Consider the following 20,851-nt stretch of genomic DNA (forward strand, 5'->3'; position numbering starts at 1 on the left):
GAAATTATAAAGGAAAAGTCTTTTAACTGCATAAAACTACATGTCCAAAAACACTGCAAATGAAGTTCAAAGGCAAATGACAAACTGGGCGAAATATCTGTAATAAATATAAAGGCTTAATATCTTAAAGATGCATTTATTTTTTAAAAACTCTTATCAGTTTTTTAAAAAGCTAATATCCCAATTTTTAATTGGCAAATAATATGAATAATTATTTCTTGGCAATTGCCAAGATAACACAAAAAATACATGTGCTACAATAGAACATTTTAGGTATTTTATTTCACCACAGTCAGAATAACATGAATTTAAACAGAAATTTTCACCCATCAAATTGGAAAAATTAAAGGAAATTAAGCCATAAAAAATCACATTTTCAAACAATATTTAAAGATCTGAGGAAATTATAATAGGATGTCAGATAAAAATGCAGACTATTTAACTATATATAATCCAAATTTTGTGGAAAAAAGTAAACAGAAAACATATACAGGTGATTTTTTTTTCTCCTTTTTTATGTTTTTTAAATCTAATGTAATGGACACTTTTTATAAACAAAAATTTTAATAATATACCCAAAAATGAGGCTCCACCTTAAGTGTACGACAAAAGGAAACTGGTGATTTTGATAAATTCATAACAGCTATCAAATAGTTAACATTTTGGGGGTGCTTACTGGGAACCAAGCACTATTCTAGGTGCTTTATATACCTATCAACACATTTAATTCCCACATGAACTCTTGCAGTATTGCTATCCTCATTTTATAGAAGAAAATTGAGGTACAAGAAGAGAAAGAAGGTCCCACAGCTGGTAGGTGGAGCAGCTGATTCACACCCAAGCAGTCAGGCTCCAAAGCCCATACTCTTCAACACTGTACCATACTGCCTTCCCTGTCGAGCTACAAGATGAAATACTGTGCAACCAGGGAAATTAATGTTCTGGGAAAATACTTCACAACAAGGAAAAATATCCACAACATAGTAAGTGACAAAAGCAAACTGAAATCAATGTGTCAGGGTGTGTGTGTGTGTGTGTGTGTGTGTGTGTGTGTGTGTGTGTGTGTGTGTGTGTACGAGAGAAACAGAGAATATAAAATAAAGCAAACATTTGTCTGAAAGAGAAAGAATCATCCCAGCTCAGGAGCACAGTAATAAAGTTGGCCTCACTTGCTTTTCAAGTTTTCAAGTTTTTCAACCTCTAGAGCTCTGTATTTCCTTGGTAATAAAGAATAAAATCCCTCCTTCAGTCATGACACCACCATGAGCAGGATTTAGGAAGGTCTCCAGAGCTAGGTGCCCTCCTAGTAAGACACCCTCTCCCAAGCACAATATTGCTCACAGTAAGAAAAGGGCAGTCGCTTCATTTATTACATAAGTAACCAGGGAGAAAGTTTTATTTAAAAATAATAAAAGAGTAAAATTTTATTATTTTAAATTAATTCTCATTAAATTAGATAGTATCTAACTTACCATATTTGGGGGCACATTTAAAGTACTGGACTTTCCCAACACTTCCATTGTTTTTTCCTTCTGGTTCATCCAACTCAATGCCAGCCCACTGCCCACTTGCAAATTCAGTTGTTCCACAAAATCTTAATGTTCCAACCTAAAGAAAATATAAATCAGAGTAACTTTTGAGTACTACCAGTAATTCTAAGTTTCCCACTCTTGCAACTTTATCATGGAAGTCTTTCAAAAACATTCTCTCAAAGTAGACTTCAGAAGAAGGAGAATATTACCAGGGATAAAAAGAGACATTAAATAATGATAAAAGAGTCAATGGACCAAGAAGGCATAAGAATCCTAAATCTATATGTACCTAACAACTGAGCTCCAAGACATATGAAGTGAAAACTGATAGAACTAAAAAGAGAAATAGACAAATCTACAACCACAGTGAGACTTCAACACACCTCTCTCCATAATCAACAGGCCAAGAAGGCAGAAAACCAGTAAGGATACAGAAAAACTGAAACCTGAAACCCACTATAAGCCAGTTTGACCTGACATTTATAAAATATTCCATCCAAAACAGCAATACAGGACTTCCCTGGTGGCGCAGTGGTTGAGAATCCGCCTGCCAATGCAGGAGACATGGATTCAAGCCCTGGTCCGGGAAGATCCCACGTGCCACAGAGCAACTAAGCCCGTACACCACAACTACTGAGCCTGCGCTCTAGAGCCCACGAGCCACAACTACTGAGCCCATGTGCCACAACTACTGAAGCCCACGCGCCTAGAGCCCGTGCTCCGCAACAAGAGAAGCCACTGCAATGAGAAGGCCGCGCACCGCAACGGAGAGTAGCCCCCGCTCGCCACAACTAGAGAAAGTCCATGCACAGCAACGAAGACCCAACGCAGCCAAAAATAAATAAATTAAATAAATAAATTTATTTTTTAAAAAAAGGAGAAACACAGAGAACTAAACACACAAACTCTATCTATACCTAGCACTCTATCCAAAAATTAACTCAGAATTAAATGTAAAACTAAATATAAAACCTAAAACTGTAAACATCTAGAAGAAAACACAGTAGAAAATTTCTCAGATATTCTAAACACACAATCCATAAAATAAAATTTTGATAAAATGAACTTCATGAGAATTTAAAACACCTGCTCTTTGAAAGACAGTCCTAAGGGAATGAAAAGACAAGCAATAGACTGAGGGTAAATATAAATGAAACAAGACTGGCTGTGAGGTGACAAAGGTAAACGCTGCCGACTGATATATGCATGTTCGTTATATGTTTCTACTTTTGTATAGCTTGAAATTACTCAAAATAAAAAGTAGTAAAATAAAACACAGAATAACTCTTCTAAAAGTCCATTCTCAGACGTAGGACAGGAATACTAAAGAAGGTGAATATTAATCCAAAGGGGGAAAAATGCTACGCGTTCATAATTTCTTGGTATTTTAGCTCCACAGATAGGACAACGGAAAACTAACAAATGTCCATGAATGTATTCTTGTGGAAGTTGGTAAATGTCATTCTCAGTGTAACAGTTTGTAGCTTACCTTCCTTTTGGAAGCAACTTTCTTAGTAAATCAAATGTTCAAGTTTCAGTGTTTTCTGAGAAAAGTGCATAACACTCCCCACAAACCCACCCAGATATTTAGCCATAGCTATGTTAGAAATTCCACATGCAAGCGCAAACTCCCTGTCCCATTCTCCGTACCAAGCTCCCAATTGGCCCCAAAAAGAGAAAAACAGCTCCCCCATAGGAGGTTTTTAAAAAGAGAGAACGGCAACAAGTGAAAGCCACCTGGAAACTGAGGCTCTGGAGAAAGAGGTGCCCAGAGAATCTTCAGTCGGGTGGAGTTGGGAGTCCTCTTTCCCACATACATTTTCATTACCAGGTTGAAATCATATCTAAGATTTCCCTATTTGTGGCATCAAGAAGCCAAACACCCAGGAACAGTGAGGGTCACCCTTGCTCCATTTCTGTGCAGTAGTAGTTGTGGGAGAGTCACTACTGAGGAGGGGTGGGAGCGGGGAGCTGCAAGGGAAAACCTGCAGGCTGGACGTCTCTAAATTCGCTCGGCGGCTCCACCATGCTCCACTTTTCTCCCATTCAAATAAAGATGTCTTCGTTATTCAGTTTGAATAGTTTATATTCTTAAATTATGCTTTATAGTAACCATGCATCTAAGTTTCACGTTTTCTATTAAGTATCCTTCTACCTCCATATGGAACTTAAAAAAAAACAAAACTCAAAACCACACTGCACCCTTGGCACATAGGCCACATAATGACCTTGGACATCACTTTAGAGACTGCAGCTACTGACCATACCTTCTGTCTTGCAATAACGACACGATCCCCCAGCTTCAGGCCAAGTGACGTCAGCATCACCTTGCTAGTAACACGATCGTAATTTGGAAGCAAGGGCTTTGAGAGATCACATGACAGAGGCACTGCATCGAGCAGCATCTGCTTGATTTCTTTAGCAGTTGCCGCGGCATCGGCCATTTCTAAGGGCATTTCGACCGGGTCTGGGACAACGTCAGCAGGGATCTGTCCTTTGTCATTCTACAAATAAAGAGAAGAGAAATTTTTCAGTTCATATCTGCTCAGAGCTCTACACGGTCGTATAAAAGTATTTTTTGGAAAAAGTAAGTTAAATTCATCGATCATTTTATTCAAAAATATTTACTAAACTTCTACCACCTGCCAGACACCATTCTAAGTGCTAAAGGCACACAGTGAAGAGAACAAAAGCCCCGCCCTCAAAAAGCACACAGCCTGGTGAGAGGCAGACCATAATCACACACATAAAACGTATGGTGTATCAAACGGTAAAAAGTGGCCGAGAGAACAAAGCAGGGAAGGGGGACAGGGAACAGGGGGACAGAGATGGCTATTCACGCACAGGGGTCAGGGAGGGCCTCACCGCTGAGAGGCCCTGGTGCAGAGGCCCAGGGAGGTGAGGGAACACAGGGCAGCTCAGCTGGCGGGGACTGAGGTCCAGGCTCAGGGAAGAAGAGCAGGAGCTCAGGCGGCTCGGGGGAAGCGAGCCTGGCTGCACATCTGGAGACAGAAGTCACGGGACTGCCTGGCTTCCCAACCCCAGACCCGAGACTCCCTCCACTCCCCCAGGGCTGCCAGCTCGGCTCTGTGACCTCAACCCATCCTGCCCACTCGTGGAGTGACTCAGATTTTAAGAACAGAATCTATAGGTTTAATACTTCTAAAATTTGGGCTGGGATTTATCCTGCAGCAAGAAAAAATGGGCAGTCACAGGCCCACTAACATTTGCACAGTGTTTATATAAGCAAAATCCTGTCATATAAATTATCTCATTTGGTTATCACAGCAAGAAAAAGCTTGTGAATAAAACAGATAAAAATGTTTACCTGTTAAGAGTTTGGACTGTAGCAGAAGACACCAACTAAACAAGTAAGATATCACTACCATTTCCAGTTTGCCACTTAGGAAAACTAGGCAAGGAGAGATGCATGACTCGCTCAGCATCATCTCCATAATTACTGCAGAGATGACACTGCAGCCCAGGTCCAGCACCACTGGACTCTCAGCCCTTCTGCTGCTCTGTGCTGGCCTACCCTCCAACACGTTCTCTTTCGTCTACGTTCCCTAACCAAAATCTCAGACTTCATCAGGAAGATTCCAGACTGTAATCTTTTCTTAATAAGATGAACCAAGATTCTTTTGCTCAGAAACCTTTCTCCCTGTTCTTCTCCTCTGATAATTATCTTCAAATGATCCATATGGATAAAAGAATGAGGCTTTTAGAACACATTTAGCTTGCAAGTGCCTCACATTTTTTATTTTAAGATTCAAGTCAGTTTGGTCCCAAGTAAAAACATGGTAGGAAGACATATTATCAAATTTCTGGGACAGTGATGAACTATTTTGATCCCCGATTTCAAAGAAAAAGTACAAAATGTAATGAAAATATCTATAGTGCTAATCGTACTCTTGAGAAAAAGACAGAGGGAAAAAAACTTTTTTTTAATCAACAAACCTGTCATGATAAGTTGTAAATAAGCTATATTTACAGTGAATATTTTACTTCAGATTTTTAAGTCCTCACCTTTCTAGAGTAAGTCACACACTTCTATCAATTCCTATATAAAACTTCTGTTTAAAAAATACTAAATAATAATAAAGTAACAATGATATCATGTTAACATAAGAAGGCTTGTTCATGATTAGTTATAGAATTCCATTTTCTTCTAAAGCAGTGGCTGTTAGGGTCTGATCCAAGGGCTACTGCTGACCCACATGTTGACCGCTTTTTTTTTAAGTATTAACCTCCAAAATTCGGTAATCTATTAATTGCTTGGGGCCTGAATTGGTAATTTACCTCAATGACACACTTCACTGCATCTTACTGGATTCAAAATATTCTCTCCACTAATAGGGTCTTGTCAACAGTTGTACTAGCAAAAGCAAACACGTATCACCTTCACACTCCAGCCAAACTGAATTACCATCTCCTAGCCTTTGTGCACGCTACTCTCTCTGCCTAACATGCCTTTCTCAGCTTCCTCCTGTACCTGGTTAATTCTCAACTACGTTTAAGCACTCAACGTCACTTTTGCCAGGACACACTATAGTAAAACTGACTGCTCTCTTGTCTGTCCTCCCCGCTAGACAATATTCTCTTTGAGGACAGAGACATATTTATTGTTGTATTCTCCCAGTGCCCAATAAACAAGAGGACCTGAAGGAAGGAGGGAGGGAAGGAGGAAGAGAGGGGTTGATTAAATAATTAATGGGGTTAAACAGAAAGAAAAGTGGCAAAGAAGTAGGGAGGGAAGGGAAAACAGGAAAGCAGAGAGAGAGTGAGGAAAAGAGGAAGGGAAGAGGCTTTTTCTAACATTGCCCACCCCTGCCCCTTCAAGAGAAGGCACAGACCCAATTAAGAATCCCTGCCAGAGCAAGTCACTGCTATCAATATAACAGAAAAGAACACTGAGAGCCACTTTTGTGAAGACAACAAAATACCAAGTGATTTGAAGATTATGAAATTCAATCCTGTGTGTTAACTTTGCAAATGTATAACATTACCCTGAAAAAATAAATTTTTCCTTTAAGTCGATTTTAAAGGTTTACTGCACTGTTAAATATGCATTTTTTAAATTGTCTGAAATAAAACTTCTTTCCAAAAGAATTTAAAATAGGATTTAATACAGAAATATAACTTTAATATATGCGTTTTTATTTAACAGCTAAGGTTTTATAAATATACCAAAAGCTTAAATGAAAGATACTTTTAAACTCAAACATGATACTTTAAAGAGCATTTTACTTATCTGAATGAAAGTAAGGTTTATAGAGCTTATCAATATAAAAGGACTGAAATTCACTGCTATGCCTTAAATTTATTTGAGATAAAAGTTTATCATCATTACTCTTTATATGCAGCACAAAAATATGAATTATTTACCTATATAAGAGTTCTACAACAACATCCAGATTCAACTCTTTCCTGGGAGATAATGTTAGATGTTTTTATTCTTTTAATATTTTTCACTTTTAATTTAACCTCTTACCCTAAATGCAGGATTTGCTCCATGCTCCAATAAGCATTTCACAGTACCTGCACACAAGTTATATGCAGCAATATGCAGAGCTGTTCCAAAATTAAAGTCACTGCAAGTGGCATCCACATCTGCAATTAAACATCGCAAGCGTATTAACAAAATTTTCAAATTAAGCTAGTATAATGTAAAAGGAGACAGGTTGGGTTTATTTGGGGAAGGAGGGGTATTAGCTATTTATGAGACTTAAACCAACCCACTAGAAGGACCATTCTCACAATGGAACAAAATCTTCATATTACAATCTACTTAACTAATTCTTTTCTTAGTACAATAAAATTTCACTACCAAATGGACTGATATTATCATGGGTTTTCCAACCATCACCAACTAAACTATATTTTAAAGCAATTAATGGCAATAATTCATATTTGTAAAAGTAACTATCTTAACACACTCTCTCATTAAACCTCTTGCATATTTGCCATGACAATTATAATATAGTAGGGTTTAGGTCAGGGACTAGCAAACTATGGCCCATGGGCAAAACCAACTCACCATCTGTTTTTGTAAATAAAGTTTTATTAGAACACAGCCACATAGTCTCTGTGGCTACTTTCACACCACAACTGCAGAATCAAGTAGTTGCAACAGAGACCATGTGGTCCACAAAACCTAAAATATTTACTATCTGCCTCTTCACAGAAAAAATAGTAGGTAAAACAATGGAGAATTCTCAAGACAGGAATAAATTAAAGAGTAATTAAACATAGGCATCATACTTACATACTGTATTCATTCACAATACTTTATTCAACAAATGAATTTGGACTTCACAATAAGAATGGGAACCTTGCAATTCTAAAAACATTTTAATAACTTTCAACAAATCATCACGATGCTATACAGGAAATACTCCAGATCTGGGGATCCCATTTTGACTGTTTTTTATAACATGGGTTTAATATACCTCTGGTTCTGCCAATCCTACCTTAATCTAACTACAGCTCCACCATCCCACACCCTACCTACAATTGCAAACAAACTAAGACATGCTCAGGACACTCTCCTGAGCTATTAAAGACACTGTATTATCAAGAGAGGCTTTCTTCCTAACATCATTCAAAAAGTGAAAAAGTAAAAAGGTAAAGAGGAGATGGACAATTATACAAAGCAGAGGTTAGAAACAGACATTCTGGGAAATTTATGCCATCTTTAAAACAAGTCTTCTACAAATGGAGAAAACACTGCATACAACTTTTAACTTAAAGTAATACTACTGCACTTGCCCTCATTTTCTCTCAAAAGAAAACTGTCCCCCTGAGAGGACCCAGAGAGAATGTCTAAATACAGGACTGTGATTTAGACATTATGATGTTCAATTTTAGGATAGCATCATCAAGACAGGAAGAAAAAAAAATGAAAATCTATCCCTTAATGGAATCACAGAATTTCAGAACTGAATGCCACCTAAAATAAATATTCTTTATGATTTCAATGTTTAGCTCTGAAGGTTTTATTGCTCTATTTCTGGCTACACAAGTAAGACAAAAGAATTATACATAGATTCAATTACACTTTATAAAATCCATGTTATACTGGGGGACTTGCAGAGATACAAAAACCCAGAGAACACTTTATTTTGTTTCTCTTTGTACTAAGTCTTTTGTGAAAGGATAGTAACTAATCTTCAATAAAGAAAAGTTAAACTGTTTCTGAAAAATAAAATGGGATTGGAGGTCACATGGAACAAGATGGATTAGAAGTAAAAGTATCTTTGAATTATAATTTTATGCCACTAATAAAGTATTCAATTAATAACATCTAATGGTGATCTTACAGTACTTGCCTTTTGGTTTAGATGTCTTCAAAATCACTCTTATAAGTTCAGGGACATCAAAATAAGCAGCATAATGCAAAGCATTCATATTTGTCCAGCGACTCCGCAAACTAACATCTGCTCCCAGATCAATAAGTTGAGTTGCAAATTTTACAGCTGTATCAACATCACCTAGAGAAGGTTTTCTAAATTATTTTTCTTCAGTACAAATTCCATGGCCCAGTGGATGGCCATCTACTACCTTATCTAAAGAGCCAATGCAAACAGCGTACTGAATATACACTTACAACTCAAAAAATGTAACAAGGAATTTATTCTAGGAAAATAATCAAACCCAAGGGTATAGATAAACACTTGGCTGTAAAGATGTTCATCACAGCATTCTGAAACAACCTAAAAGTACAATAATAAGACACTGGTTAAATAAATTATGAGACATCCATATAATGCAATACTACAGAGCCAGTAAAACCAGGGCTACTCAGACTGCACTCTGTGGACCACTGCCAGTCCCAAACTGTAAATCATACTTTTTATAACTCTTTTCTTTTTCCCTATGTAATCATTTCTTCTGAATAAATTAATTGAAATGTAATTTTATGCTTTTGAAAAATACTTGGGCTTGTATTTTATGTCTTTATCTCATTTTTCTATTACAAACTCATTTTTATTTTATTTTACAAAAGTATCAGTCCATGATGGATTGCAGAAAGAAAACAAAAAAGAGTCCTTCACTATCAAGTTTAAGAAGCACTGTATCAGACTATTGAAACAGGGAGAGATGTTCACAATATATAATTAAGTAAGAGGCAGGTGTAAAAAAATAGTAAAGAACAGGCGAATACCAATTTTGGAAACTATGCACATATGTTATGTATGTAGGAACAGACCTTAGACAGACCTAAAGACCAGGTCTGTAGGATTGGGATTGCCTGGAAAACGGAGCATGGATTGTCAAACCTTGCCATAAACTCTCAAGAAGGTTCTAGGTGTTACCAGTTACTCTCACCTAGCAAACAGGCTGGCATGAAGCCTGTTCCAGAAAAGTTGGGAGGTACCAGGAGATTATTATAGACTCCCTTGAGAAAAGGGAGGAAAGGCAACAAGGTGTATGGAAGACCTAACTGAATCCTTGCCTATTCAGGGAATATTATTATCATCAGCCAGGTGCCCTCCCAGGGACTCTGGTTAGCATAAACATAGTTATACAAGCACAAATATAGATGTCTTAAGCCATTAACAGATTCACCACACACTTACCAATACCATGAGCTCCAGATTTGCAAGTATAATGTAAAAGAGTCATATCTGTCAATCCATCTCTGTCATTCACGTTGCAACCTCTCTTAAGAATCTGAGGAAACCAAGAAAGATATTATTACAACATAAAGTCTACTGATTTCAAACCAATGCTGGGAAACCAAGTTAGTCTATCTTACTAAATTAGTTCTCAATAAAATGAGTAGACAGAACTGGCTTCTCTTAAGGATAAATTTTAAGTCTGTACCCAACAACAATAATGAAAACTGAACTTGTCACCAGATGGAAGGAAATTCTTAAAGAGTATTCCAAAGTAATGTGGCACCCCAAATATGTTCCTTAACTTCTCAAAGGACAAGCAAATTTCCTTTCTAATGGGAGTAATGGTATTTAAAAAAGTATAAGCTCCCTCTTCTTACAACATGACAGTATGCTGGTCAAGGAACCCAGCATTATTCTTTTATCCCTCTTCCAAAAAATCAAATATTTTTAAAAATTGTATTTAAGCCTAGATCTTTACCAAGCCACCCCAAAGTACAGATAACTGTGACAGTAATCAAATCTCCTCATGAAAGTATTTTTTTTCATTTACAAAATTAACTTGTACGAAGAAAGAATGCTCCCTCTGCTCCCACCAAGAGTCAAAATGTCAGAACTCCAGATGTAAGGAAGTGAGGGGCATGAGGGAATAATGGAAAGAATGTACAGTACTAACTCACTGCTCCATGAAAAACCTACAAAAACAAAGAACAAGCATCAGCATCTTTAAAAGGTTTCCCCTTTATCACCACCTTTCCATTCAGATGGGGGAAAAAAATCTATACAATTAACAACCCTAACAATACAAGACTTAACAACGTAAGAATTCCTTACCTCATTTCCAATAACATCAATATTTTGTTGGACCTGAGGAACCCACTGTCTTAAAATGGCAAATAATTCTGATACAGAAGTTTTGGGATCGAAGAGAATTTCCTGGCATGACGTATCATTAGGATCAAAGAAAGAAAACTCTGTTTGAAATTAAAAAGGTGTAAGTTAAATTTATTAAAATTTCAAAATAAATATATTGAAAATAATAAACAACAAGACCAGGACTCAAATGACACAAATATTTTTAGGTGCAGAAAAAGTAGGTTTACCTTAAGCAATTCTCAAAACCAAAGTCAGGATCACCAAAAATTATAAGGCATTTCTGAACTGCTATGAGAATGAGATTTCCATGCATCACACTACACCTTATCACAAATGAAACAAAAATCTGAGCGTACTGATCTTAAACGCTGAACTTTCCAAGAACTTCTTCTAAAGCAGAGAAAATCTGTCAAATTTTATAGGTATTTTCACCTCTCAAAACATAAACATGTCATGAAGAGTAGATCTACATCTATGATTAAAACATACATAATAGAAAGAAATATGCCAAAATCTCAACATTGTACTAGAACAATGTGTAATTTTAAGTATTCTTTTTACTTCTCTGTTTTCCTAATTTTCTATAATAAACAGGCATTACTTTGAAGCCTTGGGACAGAATGATTGGGTTATTTTGGAGTATGTATTAGAAAGACATGGAATACTAGACACAATTGAACATGATTTTAAAATCTTTTAAAACTTCCTTAAGATTCAGAGAGCACAGATCATCCTATGGCTAGAGAATAAAAGAGAATAGAAGAAAATCAGATTCTACTATCTTGAACAATCTATAAGAAGGTAGGGAATCTAAAAAACCAGAAGCACCTAAAGAAGTGAAGCATTAGAGAAGCAATATTTGCTGAGTGCTTACAATTTACCAAACACCTTACAAATCTTCCCAGACACCTTACCTGACAGGTATTATTATTCTCATTTTGCAGATAAAGAAACCAAAGCTCAGACTAAATAATACTTGCTCAAACTCACACAGCTAGTAAGTGGCAAATTTGGGGTAGAAAACCAGATCTGCCTCCAAAGTCTATCTTCTTTCCTCTATTATGCTGTCTCCCCAAGAGAATTCACTATTGAGCTCAGATTTTAACAGCATACGTGACTAGCAGGATTTGTGTGGGTTTTTTATTTTCTTCTTTGTATTTTTATTTATTTTCCAAAATTATACTATGTACACACAGCTCTTACTTTTAGAATCAGGGTAACTGAAAGATGAAAGGAGAAGCACAAAACCAAGGACGTGTATAAAAGAAGAGCAGTCCATCAGAAGAGAATCAGAAGGCCTAAAACTAAGAGCAGATACTATTCAAAATCTCAGAGAACAAAATGGTACTCTACAAACAGAAGAGTCAGAAGAGAATCAGTATGCAACACAGATACCAATTTCTCAAAGATTTGGGTGTGTTTCCTATAAATAGCAGTTTACTGGAATTTTTTTTTTTGGTCTAATTGATTCAGCCTTTCAATAAATATTTATGGATCAGTGACTTTTCTAGGCATTGGGCATTTCTAGTGGAGAAATCCCTAAATATATACCTAAACAGACTCTTCTGCATGTGTCTACAGGAGACATGTACAAGAATGCTTATTCTAGCATTGGTTATAATAGCAAAATAACTGGGAAACTGAAACATCTCTCCATAGAGGAATGTACAGAAAGTGGTATATCCATAGGATGGACTCGATGCTTTCTTACAACTAAATAAATGAATTCGATATCTACATTATGAATTGATAAGGATAGGTCTCAAAAAACATACTGATCAATAAAATAAGTTGAAGAATAATATACAACATCGATCATTTCCATAAAATTACAAATACACAAAACAATCCTATATACTGTTTATGGATGCTCACATATGTAGTAAATGTATAATTAAATGGTCTGCAATATTCACACTAAATATAAGATGGTGGTTGCCTCTGGGGAGCAAGGAAAATGGAACCAGAAAGGAAAATGGAGGGAATTTCAACTTTAAGGTTTTAATTCTTGTAAGTGAAAAACAGGAGCTAAAGGAAATAAGATACTATGCTAATAATTATTCTTTCTGATGGTGGATATGTGTGACACATGTTTGCTATCACTATATTTTCTGCATTTTTATATGATTTCTTATTTTTTAAAAATGAAACACAATGGAAAAAGAACATAATAACAATAAAAGTGCCAATAAATGTGTAAGGCTTATTTAAAGAAAACTGAAGTGGTGGGTGACTTAAATGGAGAGACACATCATGTTCCTGGACTGGAAGATAAAATATTTAAGGCTGTCAATTTTCCCAAAAACAATTATTTTAAATAATTTTAATTCTAATCAATCAAAATTTCACCAAGATTTATTTGTGGGAGGAGACAGACAAAATTATTCTACTGCTCATCTGTGCCAGAGCTTCTCAAACATTAACGTAGATAGGAATCACCTAGGGATCTTGTTACGATGTAGATTCCAATCCAGTAAGTCTCAGGTGGGGGCAGGGACTGCATTCTAACAAGCTCCCAGTGATGCCAAGGCTACTAGACTAAGTACCACATGATGAGAAGCAAATATCTAGAAAGTAAATGTAAGAGAAATAAGCAAGAACATTTTAACTAAGAAGAATAATGATCAGAGTAGGGGGTAGGGGATACTAGCCCAATAAATACTAAAGCATATAATAATGCTTCTGTAATTACATACTGAGATAATGACAAACAGCAGACAGCTCATTTAAATACTAATGATAATGTTATAAAGTGTTTAATAGGTGCCAGGGACTGTTCTATGCACTTTACATATATTACCTAATTTAATCTTCATGACAGCCATATGAGGTAGGTACTTTTATTTTTTTTTTTGATGTAGGTACTATTATTGTTCTCATTTTATCAAAGAAGAAACAAAGGAATAGAGAAAGTAAGCCATTTGCCCAAGATCACACAACTGTTAAGTGGCTGAGTCAGGATTGACCTATAATCCAAACTCACCTATAATCTTAAACTCTACACTATACTACATATGAACGAATCTAACTACACCCAAATTTTAAGCTTCCACACAGAAAAAAAAAAAAAGTTTTAATCAAAAGAGAGGAGGTGAAGGGTAGATGGGGAGGATACCCCACCAAGTCAAGATGGAATAAAAGGGACCATATTTGTTCTTCTTTCTGAAACAACCAAAAAACAACAACAACAAAAACAACAACAAAGGAAAGAGATGAAATGAGGTTTCCAAGACACTGGACATCAGTTAATGATAGACACAATCCCTAAGAGACAGGATACAAACAAGTGAGTCTTACAACTGCCCCCATGTTTCTGCCTTGGGACTTTCCAGATTTCAGCACGGAGAGAGGGAAACCAAGAAAACAGCCCAGGAGACTCCCTGAGTTGTGGAGACAAAGCTGAGAGCCCAAGGAAATAAGGCAGCTAGAGTTCACAGGGCAGTGCATCAGACAGGAGAGAGATGCAAAGCAAGAGAAACCCGAAGATCTGAAGAGAGTCCCCCCTTGAGTATTTAATATATGCTTGGGAGGAAAAACCTGAGGTAAGGGGAAGAACCATCCAAAAGAATTAGAGGGATTAGTGCCCAGTGATCATATGGAGCCTAGAACTGTGCCTGTTCCCGCTAAAAAGAGTGAGAAAAAAATTCATCAGGCTTTGGGTAGAGTACTCAGTAGTGAGGAGTAATTAGCCCCAGATTAGCATTGCTCCAGAACCACCTAACAAATCATAAAGGCAAGATCTGAAAAGGTCAAACAATTTCCAAGTAACTTAACTGCATCCCAGAACAAAGCTCAAGAATATTTACAGAAACAGAAAAATATCCAGCACCCAACAGGTAAAATTCACAATGTCTGGCATCCAATCAAAGACTACCAGGCCTGCAAAGGGAAAAACGTGACCCATAATCAAGGGAATAGTCGATCAAAACAGACCTAGAGTTGACACAAATATTATAATTAACAGAAAAGGATATTAAAACAGCCATTATAACTGTATTCCAAATGTTCAAAAGGTTAAACAGACCCAAATCAAACTTTAGTGATGAAAACTACATCTGAGATGAAAACTACACTGGATGAGATCATCAGCTGATTAGACAATGCAGAAGAAATGATTAATGAACCTGAAGACACAGCAATAGAAACTACCCAAAATGAAATACAAAGAGAAAAAGAGTTTTTAAAATATGAAAAAAAGGCATCAGTGAGCTGTGGGAAAACTTCAAGTGGTCTAATATTTGTGTAACTGGAGTGTCTGAAAAGGAGGAGGGGCAGAAAAAGTATTTGAAGAAATAATGATTATCCAAACTTGATGAAAATTGAAACCTACAGACCCAAGAAGCTTAACAGTCCCCAAGCACAAGAACATAAAGAAAATTACACCAGGGCACATCACAGTAAAATTACTCAAAACCTATGATAAACAGAAAATCTTAAAAGCAGCCAGGAAAAAAAGATCATTACATACAGAGAAACAAAAATGACAGCAGATTTCACATCAAGACAAGTAGGAACACAGTGAAGCAACATCTTGAAGCACTGAAAGAAAAAACTATCAACCTAGAATTCCATACCTAACAAATATATTTTTCAAAAGAGACGATGACATAAAGATGTTTTCAGACATATAATAGCTGAAAGGATTCCTCACCAGCAGATCTGTACTGCAAGAAACGAACGTTAAAGGAAGCCCTTCAGGCAGAAGGAATGTGGTATCAGAAGAAAATCTGGTCTGCACAAAGGAATGAATAACACTAGAAATGGTAACTATGTGGGTAAATAAGATTTTTTATTATTATTATTGCTTAAATCTCTTTAAGAGATAACTTCAATAATTAACAATACACTTGGGGATTTTTAATACATGTAATGTGTGTTCTGTGTAAACTGACTCTGAAGGCATTCAAAGCAAAAGATTCCAAAAATCTTTGTAGTCTTGCAGGGTTACCACCTTGAGGGTCAACACTGAGCTGAATGTCTATGCTCTGGTTTGTGTGGGTTGGTTTCTTTTTCTTTGTTTCTTGATTTTAATCTCAGTCTCAGTCTCACATTCAATGGCTCCCATCACATTTAGGATAAAATACAAATTCCCTACCAAGGCCTAAATGATCCTGCCTGGTCTGGCCCCTGCCTTCCTCTCCAACTTCATCTCCTGCCATTCTGCCCTTCAACCACTTTGCTTCTCAGCCACAAAGGCCTTCCATTATTTCTTAGGATACACCAAAGATTTTTCCCCAACTCTGTGCCTTTGATTTCCTATCCTTCTGCCTGGAACACTTCTCTCCAAGCTCTTCTCTCAACCAGCTGCTTCTGATTCTCCAGATGACCAGCCCATCTAAAACAGCCTCTCTGCTCCATTATCCTCTACCACAGCACCCTGTTTCTTTTCTCCACAGAATTCATTATAATCTATAATATTTATGATTTGTTTCTTCATTTGTTTGTTTATTGTCTGTTTTCCCTCCTAGAATGTCGGTCTTGGTCACCGTGCTATCCCCAGCATCTAGGACAGTACCTAGCACATAACAGGCCCTCAACAAATACTTACTCAATAAATACAACCCTGGATGCCACATTTTAAGGGGACATTGACTACAGCATACTAAGAAGAAAACAACTAGAGTGAAAAGGGTCTAGAAATCCTGACAATGAGAGACTGGTGAAGGAACCAGAAATGTGTAGTCTAAAGAAGTACAGACTAATTTAAAATGTCCAAATTATCTTCAAATATTTGAAGGTCATCATATAAAGAAGTGTTTGTTCTACATATCAAACCAGTGAGCCAAAGTTTCAAGGAGACATACTTTGAGTCCATATACAAAAACAATTTTATCACAACTAAAACTTTAACAATGAAATGGACTATTTCATTAGTTTCCCACTATTGAATATATCCAAGTAGCTGAATGGTTATCTATCAGAGAACCTGAAAACATAATTTCTATACTGGGAAATGAGTAGGGAAAGCTGAACTATAGGTCCATTCAGATTCTAAGAATCTATCGTTCTAAGAATACAGGCAATTTTTAATTTCACTTATACAAAGGGAACAATATCCATTATCACCTTTCATTCAATGTATTTATTCAACAAACACTGCACAACTAATATCAATAAATGACTACATTAGCCCAATGAGATAAACAAAAACAAAACATGATTCTACTCCATCCAAAGAGCTGTAGTCTGGGAAAGGAAATAAGACAGTTATGACTCAAGACAGAATGAGGTAAGTGCCATAAGCAAGGTACAAAGTGCTTTTCAAGGTTTTTCCTGCATAACTGATTTTGTTATATCTGAAAATCAATATCCAGTCAATTTTTGTAAAAACTGCAAATAACTCCCAAGATCTAGTAGGCACAGGTTTTATGTAACACCTTTGATAACTGCAAGGCAAGCTGCTACAGAATCTGAACACATAAAATAGCACACCTGGAGATGAGTAGTTATTAGAATGGATATGACTAAAAAGACAAATTCACAATCCAATCATTTTATATTCACTAATATTTAAAAATCGCATTATCTCTACCTCCAAAGACAATCTGAAATGGTGGCCCAATATTTTACTTGAAAAACTCTAACTAAATTGGAAATGTAACACATCCATCAAGCTTACCTCCTGGTTTTCTTTTATTCCTTTATCAACTACCTGATAAAATAGGTTCCTGGGGAAATAAGTCTAAATAGATTAAAAACTAGAATACTCCTAAATTTACATTTTACAAAGAACATTTAAATGAACCAATGTAAATATGAATCAATCTCACGCCACATTCCAGGGAAAGGTCTCACCCTCTCTGTCTAAGTACAGGGCTTTTATTGTTTTGTTTTACTATAGTTTATTTGTGCATACACTGATAATTACAATGGGAGACAACTGAAACAGGATCCAAATTAGGCTTGCTTGTGTATTAAAACACATCACTTGTTGTTACATTGTCACCCAAGTTTGGATCATTTCAGCAGTGATTATTTGGTTTGTTAATTAGAATCCCAGTATTGCAGAGACAACAGGGCCCTTAAAGATGGCTAGCGCACAGTGCTTTTATGTCTCTTTTTTCTTTTTCAGTACATGGCTTTTTAAGCAAGTCAATATATTTAACCAAAATAAATACATCAATAGCAGAAGAATGCTAGATGTCTAAGCACCACTGTATTCTAAAAATAAAATCCTCTGAATCCACCGTGGTGCTTAAAATGAACGTTTTTACATAATAAAAATGCTGACAGCAGAAATAAAGCGTTTAGCCTAAGAGGCAGAAAAAGCAATAAACAATTGTTATTTTTGAAAAAGGAAAATTTAGCAATTTTATGAAAACCACAACAAATGGTTTCAGGAAAAATTAGGAGCACAAAAAGGGTGTAAGACAGAGAAGTCAAGTCACCAGTTCACAGAAAATAAACACAGCAACTTAACGTACCACAGTCTGAAGGCATTGGTGCTGCAGAAATGGAAAAGATAACTGGTGTATCAGAACCTTGAAATAAAAATGGGTATCTTCCAATCAAAGAACTTCCTTCTAATGGAAAATCCGGAAGGTCCTCTATGGTCATCTTCTAGAAAGCCACCTTTAATGAAAGGGGGGGAAAAGCATATCTATTATATTTGTATGCAACTTAGAATAATTGCCTTCAGTCACAAAAAGCCTATTTTTTTCTTAATATCTAATCTATTGACATTTTTAACTTCAACCTTCAAAAATCTATTTTAGAGAGGAAGGGAAAAAAACTTCCTTTTAGCGAACTGTTGTCAAAGAATATACATTGCTTAACACTGTCTCTCAGGGTCAACAGCATATGTAATCTTTTTAGGCAAAGCTCGGGAGTAATAAAAAACTACTCCTATATATTTCCTAATAATAGGTGAAAACATTTTTTAAACGCTGAGCTAATCTAAATGGGTGATGTTCTCTTTACTCGCAGTAACAAACGAGGAGATGTTATCCCTTGTAGGTGCATCTCTAACTTCTCATAGGATCTGACACAGGTTCTATCATCTGTCATCCAGTAGCTCATGCCATGTGCTCATCACATGAAAAAAATCTAGTTTAAAATGTTCTCATTATTTTCCAACATCCCAGAAAACTTTACTGAAAATTGACCATATCACTCGTACAAATCTAAATCTAGGAGCTTACCCACATGGTTTCACTTAACAATGTAGAGGATCTGTTTAGTTCATCCCAGCAGAAGATGGAAGGCCATGCCTTTTAAACCACATCACTTATACTACCTCTCTTTTCCAGGAAACATGAGCACTCAGAATAAATTTGCTCTAAATTAGACAGCTGCTGCACCCCAGCACACATATCAGAGATGACACAGAATGCAGAGAAAATGTTAGTAAAACTGAACTATGAAGCTAAAACCCTTCCAGTTTCTTTTGCACCGAATCTTTGAAGTCTGAAATACTATGAATCTCTATATCTGTTCAAAATATAAGCAGAAAACTATATTACAAAACTAAATAAAGGTGATTTTAGATTATTTCAGTAGAAAGAACAGAATAAGTAAAGATGGTTAACTGATAGCTTACTCTAGCAGATAATGCCATGCTAGATATTACTCAATGTGTGCTCTATTATACTTGGTTAACCAACTCTATGTCTATCACCTTTACCTATCATGCTTACCTACCATCACCACCCTGCTCCAAGGAAACAGTCACCTTTCTGAGCTAAGTGGTTTGTTTCCAATTAGATTCATATGTTTTCTGAATACCAGCAGAAACTGGTAAAGAGTAAGGCAATTTCTTTTTTATCATAAGGTACACGTTTACATGGACATGGATATTATATATCAAATAACTTAATCCAGTATTACTATGTTAAAGGTATTCAAGGTTTCTTGGATGCTAAAATTACTCGCCACCCAATACTTTGAATCATTTTGACATTAACCTGGCCACATAAATAGGAAAAACTGTTGCCATACAGCATGGTGAACTTCCTCAAATACTAACAATTCCAAAAAGTAGCGCCTACCACAAAGACAGCCCTCCTTCAATACTATAGCTTCTCAGTATTCAAAGTCAGTCAGGATTTCTACTTGTTGGCTTCTACAAATTACCTGGCAGTAAATTTGAGCAAAATAGTCTATGCTGGGTATGAAGCATCCTTTAAAGTCAAGGACCAGAAATAAAATTTAATAAATATTAATATGTACAAGGCACTACACTATTCTGGATGTTTCAGAGAATACAAAAATGAGTAACAGATGGTCCATGCTTGTTAGGTAGCTTACAATCTACTAGGGTGAATAAAATAGTACTAATAACTATAGACGATAAAACTGAGTGAAATATGTTCCATAACCTAAGTACAAGGAACATTTGTTACGGGAGTTGCTGAGACTCAGAAATGGTGCAGTGAAAAAAGCATCACTGAGATGAGTCTTGAAAGATGAGTAGGCAGAAATAGGGGCATAAATTTAAAAGGGGAGCCCATTAAAGGAATAGCAGGCTGGAACTTGGGCACATCTAGTAACAGGTAAGGCTGTCATGGTTTTTTAGGACTCTCCTCAGTAATGCTTTATATACCTGATCAAACACCAAACCACTTAATCCCATGAGCACTGGAAACCATTTATTTTTTAAAAGGAGACTGTCCTGATTCAAGCTGTTTTAGGAAGGTTAATCTGACTACAATCACACTTTGGGACTCAGCCATGTTTTTAATTCTCCAGCAAAATGACTAAGTGGTTTTCTTTCTGAGCTGGTTAAGAGGAAGCCACCTTTCAAAACCTCCCTTTCAAAGAGTGGGGTTTCCCATTCAAAAATATTTTTTAAAATGATCTTCAGAGTGTACCTTTCATTTTTTTGTA

The 20,851-nt window shown here is 36.3% G+C and overlaps 1 protein-coding gene across 9 annotated transcripts in view; it reads right to left on the reverse strand.

Annotated features, from left to right (window-relative positions):
- The window catches only part of CLIP4 (CAP-Gly domain containing linker protein family member 4), a 113,038-nt gene that overhangs the window by 45,977 nt on the left and 46,210 nt on the right, over window positions 1-20,851 (reverse strand). For all 9 annotated transcript variants that reach the window (XM_059943667.1, XM_059943668.1, XM_059943666.1 and 6 more), the window contains 7 exons: window positions 18,451-18,598; window positions 10,985-11,124; window positions 10,112-10,205; window positions 8,861-9,022; window positions 7,024-7,142; window positions 3,800-4,036; window positions 1,473-1,608 (listed from right to left, as the gene is read on the reverse strand). In XM_059943667.1, coding sequence (XP_059799650.1) covers window positions 1,473-1,608; window positions 3,800-4,036; window positions 7,024-7,142; window positions 8,861-9,022; window positions 10,112-10,205; window positions 10,985-11,124; window positions 18,451-18,583 — 1,021 coding nt within the window. In that variant the 5' untranslated portion in view covers window positions 18,584-18,598. The remainder of the gene's footprint in view (window positions 1-1,472; window positions 1,609-3,799; window positions 4,037-7,023; window positions 7,143-8,860; window positions 9,023-10,111; window positions 10,206-10,984; window positions 11,125-18,450; window positions 18,599-20,851) is intronic.

Source organism: Balaenoptera ricei, chromosome 13 (genome assembly GCF_028023285.1).
Source record: "Balaenoptera ricei isolate mBalRic1 chromosome 13, mBalRic1.hap2, whole genome shotgun sequence".
Lineage (NCBI taxonomy): Eukaryota > Metazoa > Chordata > Mammalia > Artiodactyla > Balaenopteridae > Balaenoptera > Balaenoptera ricei.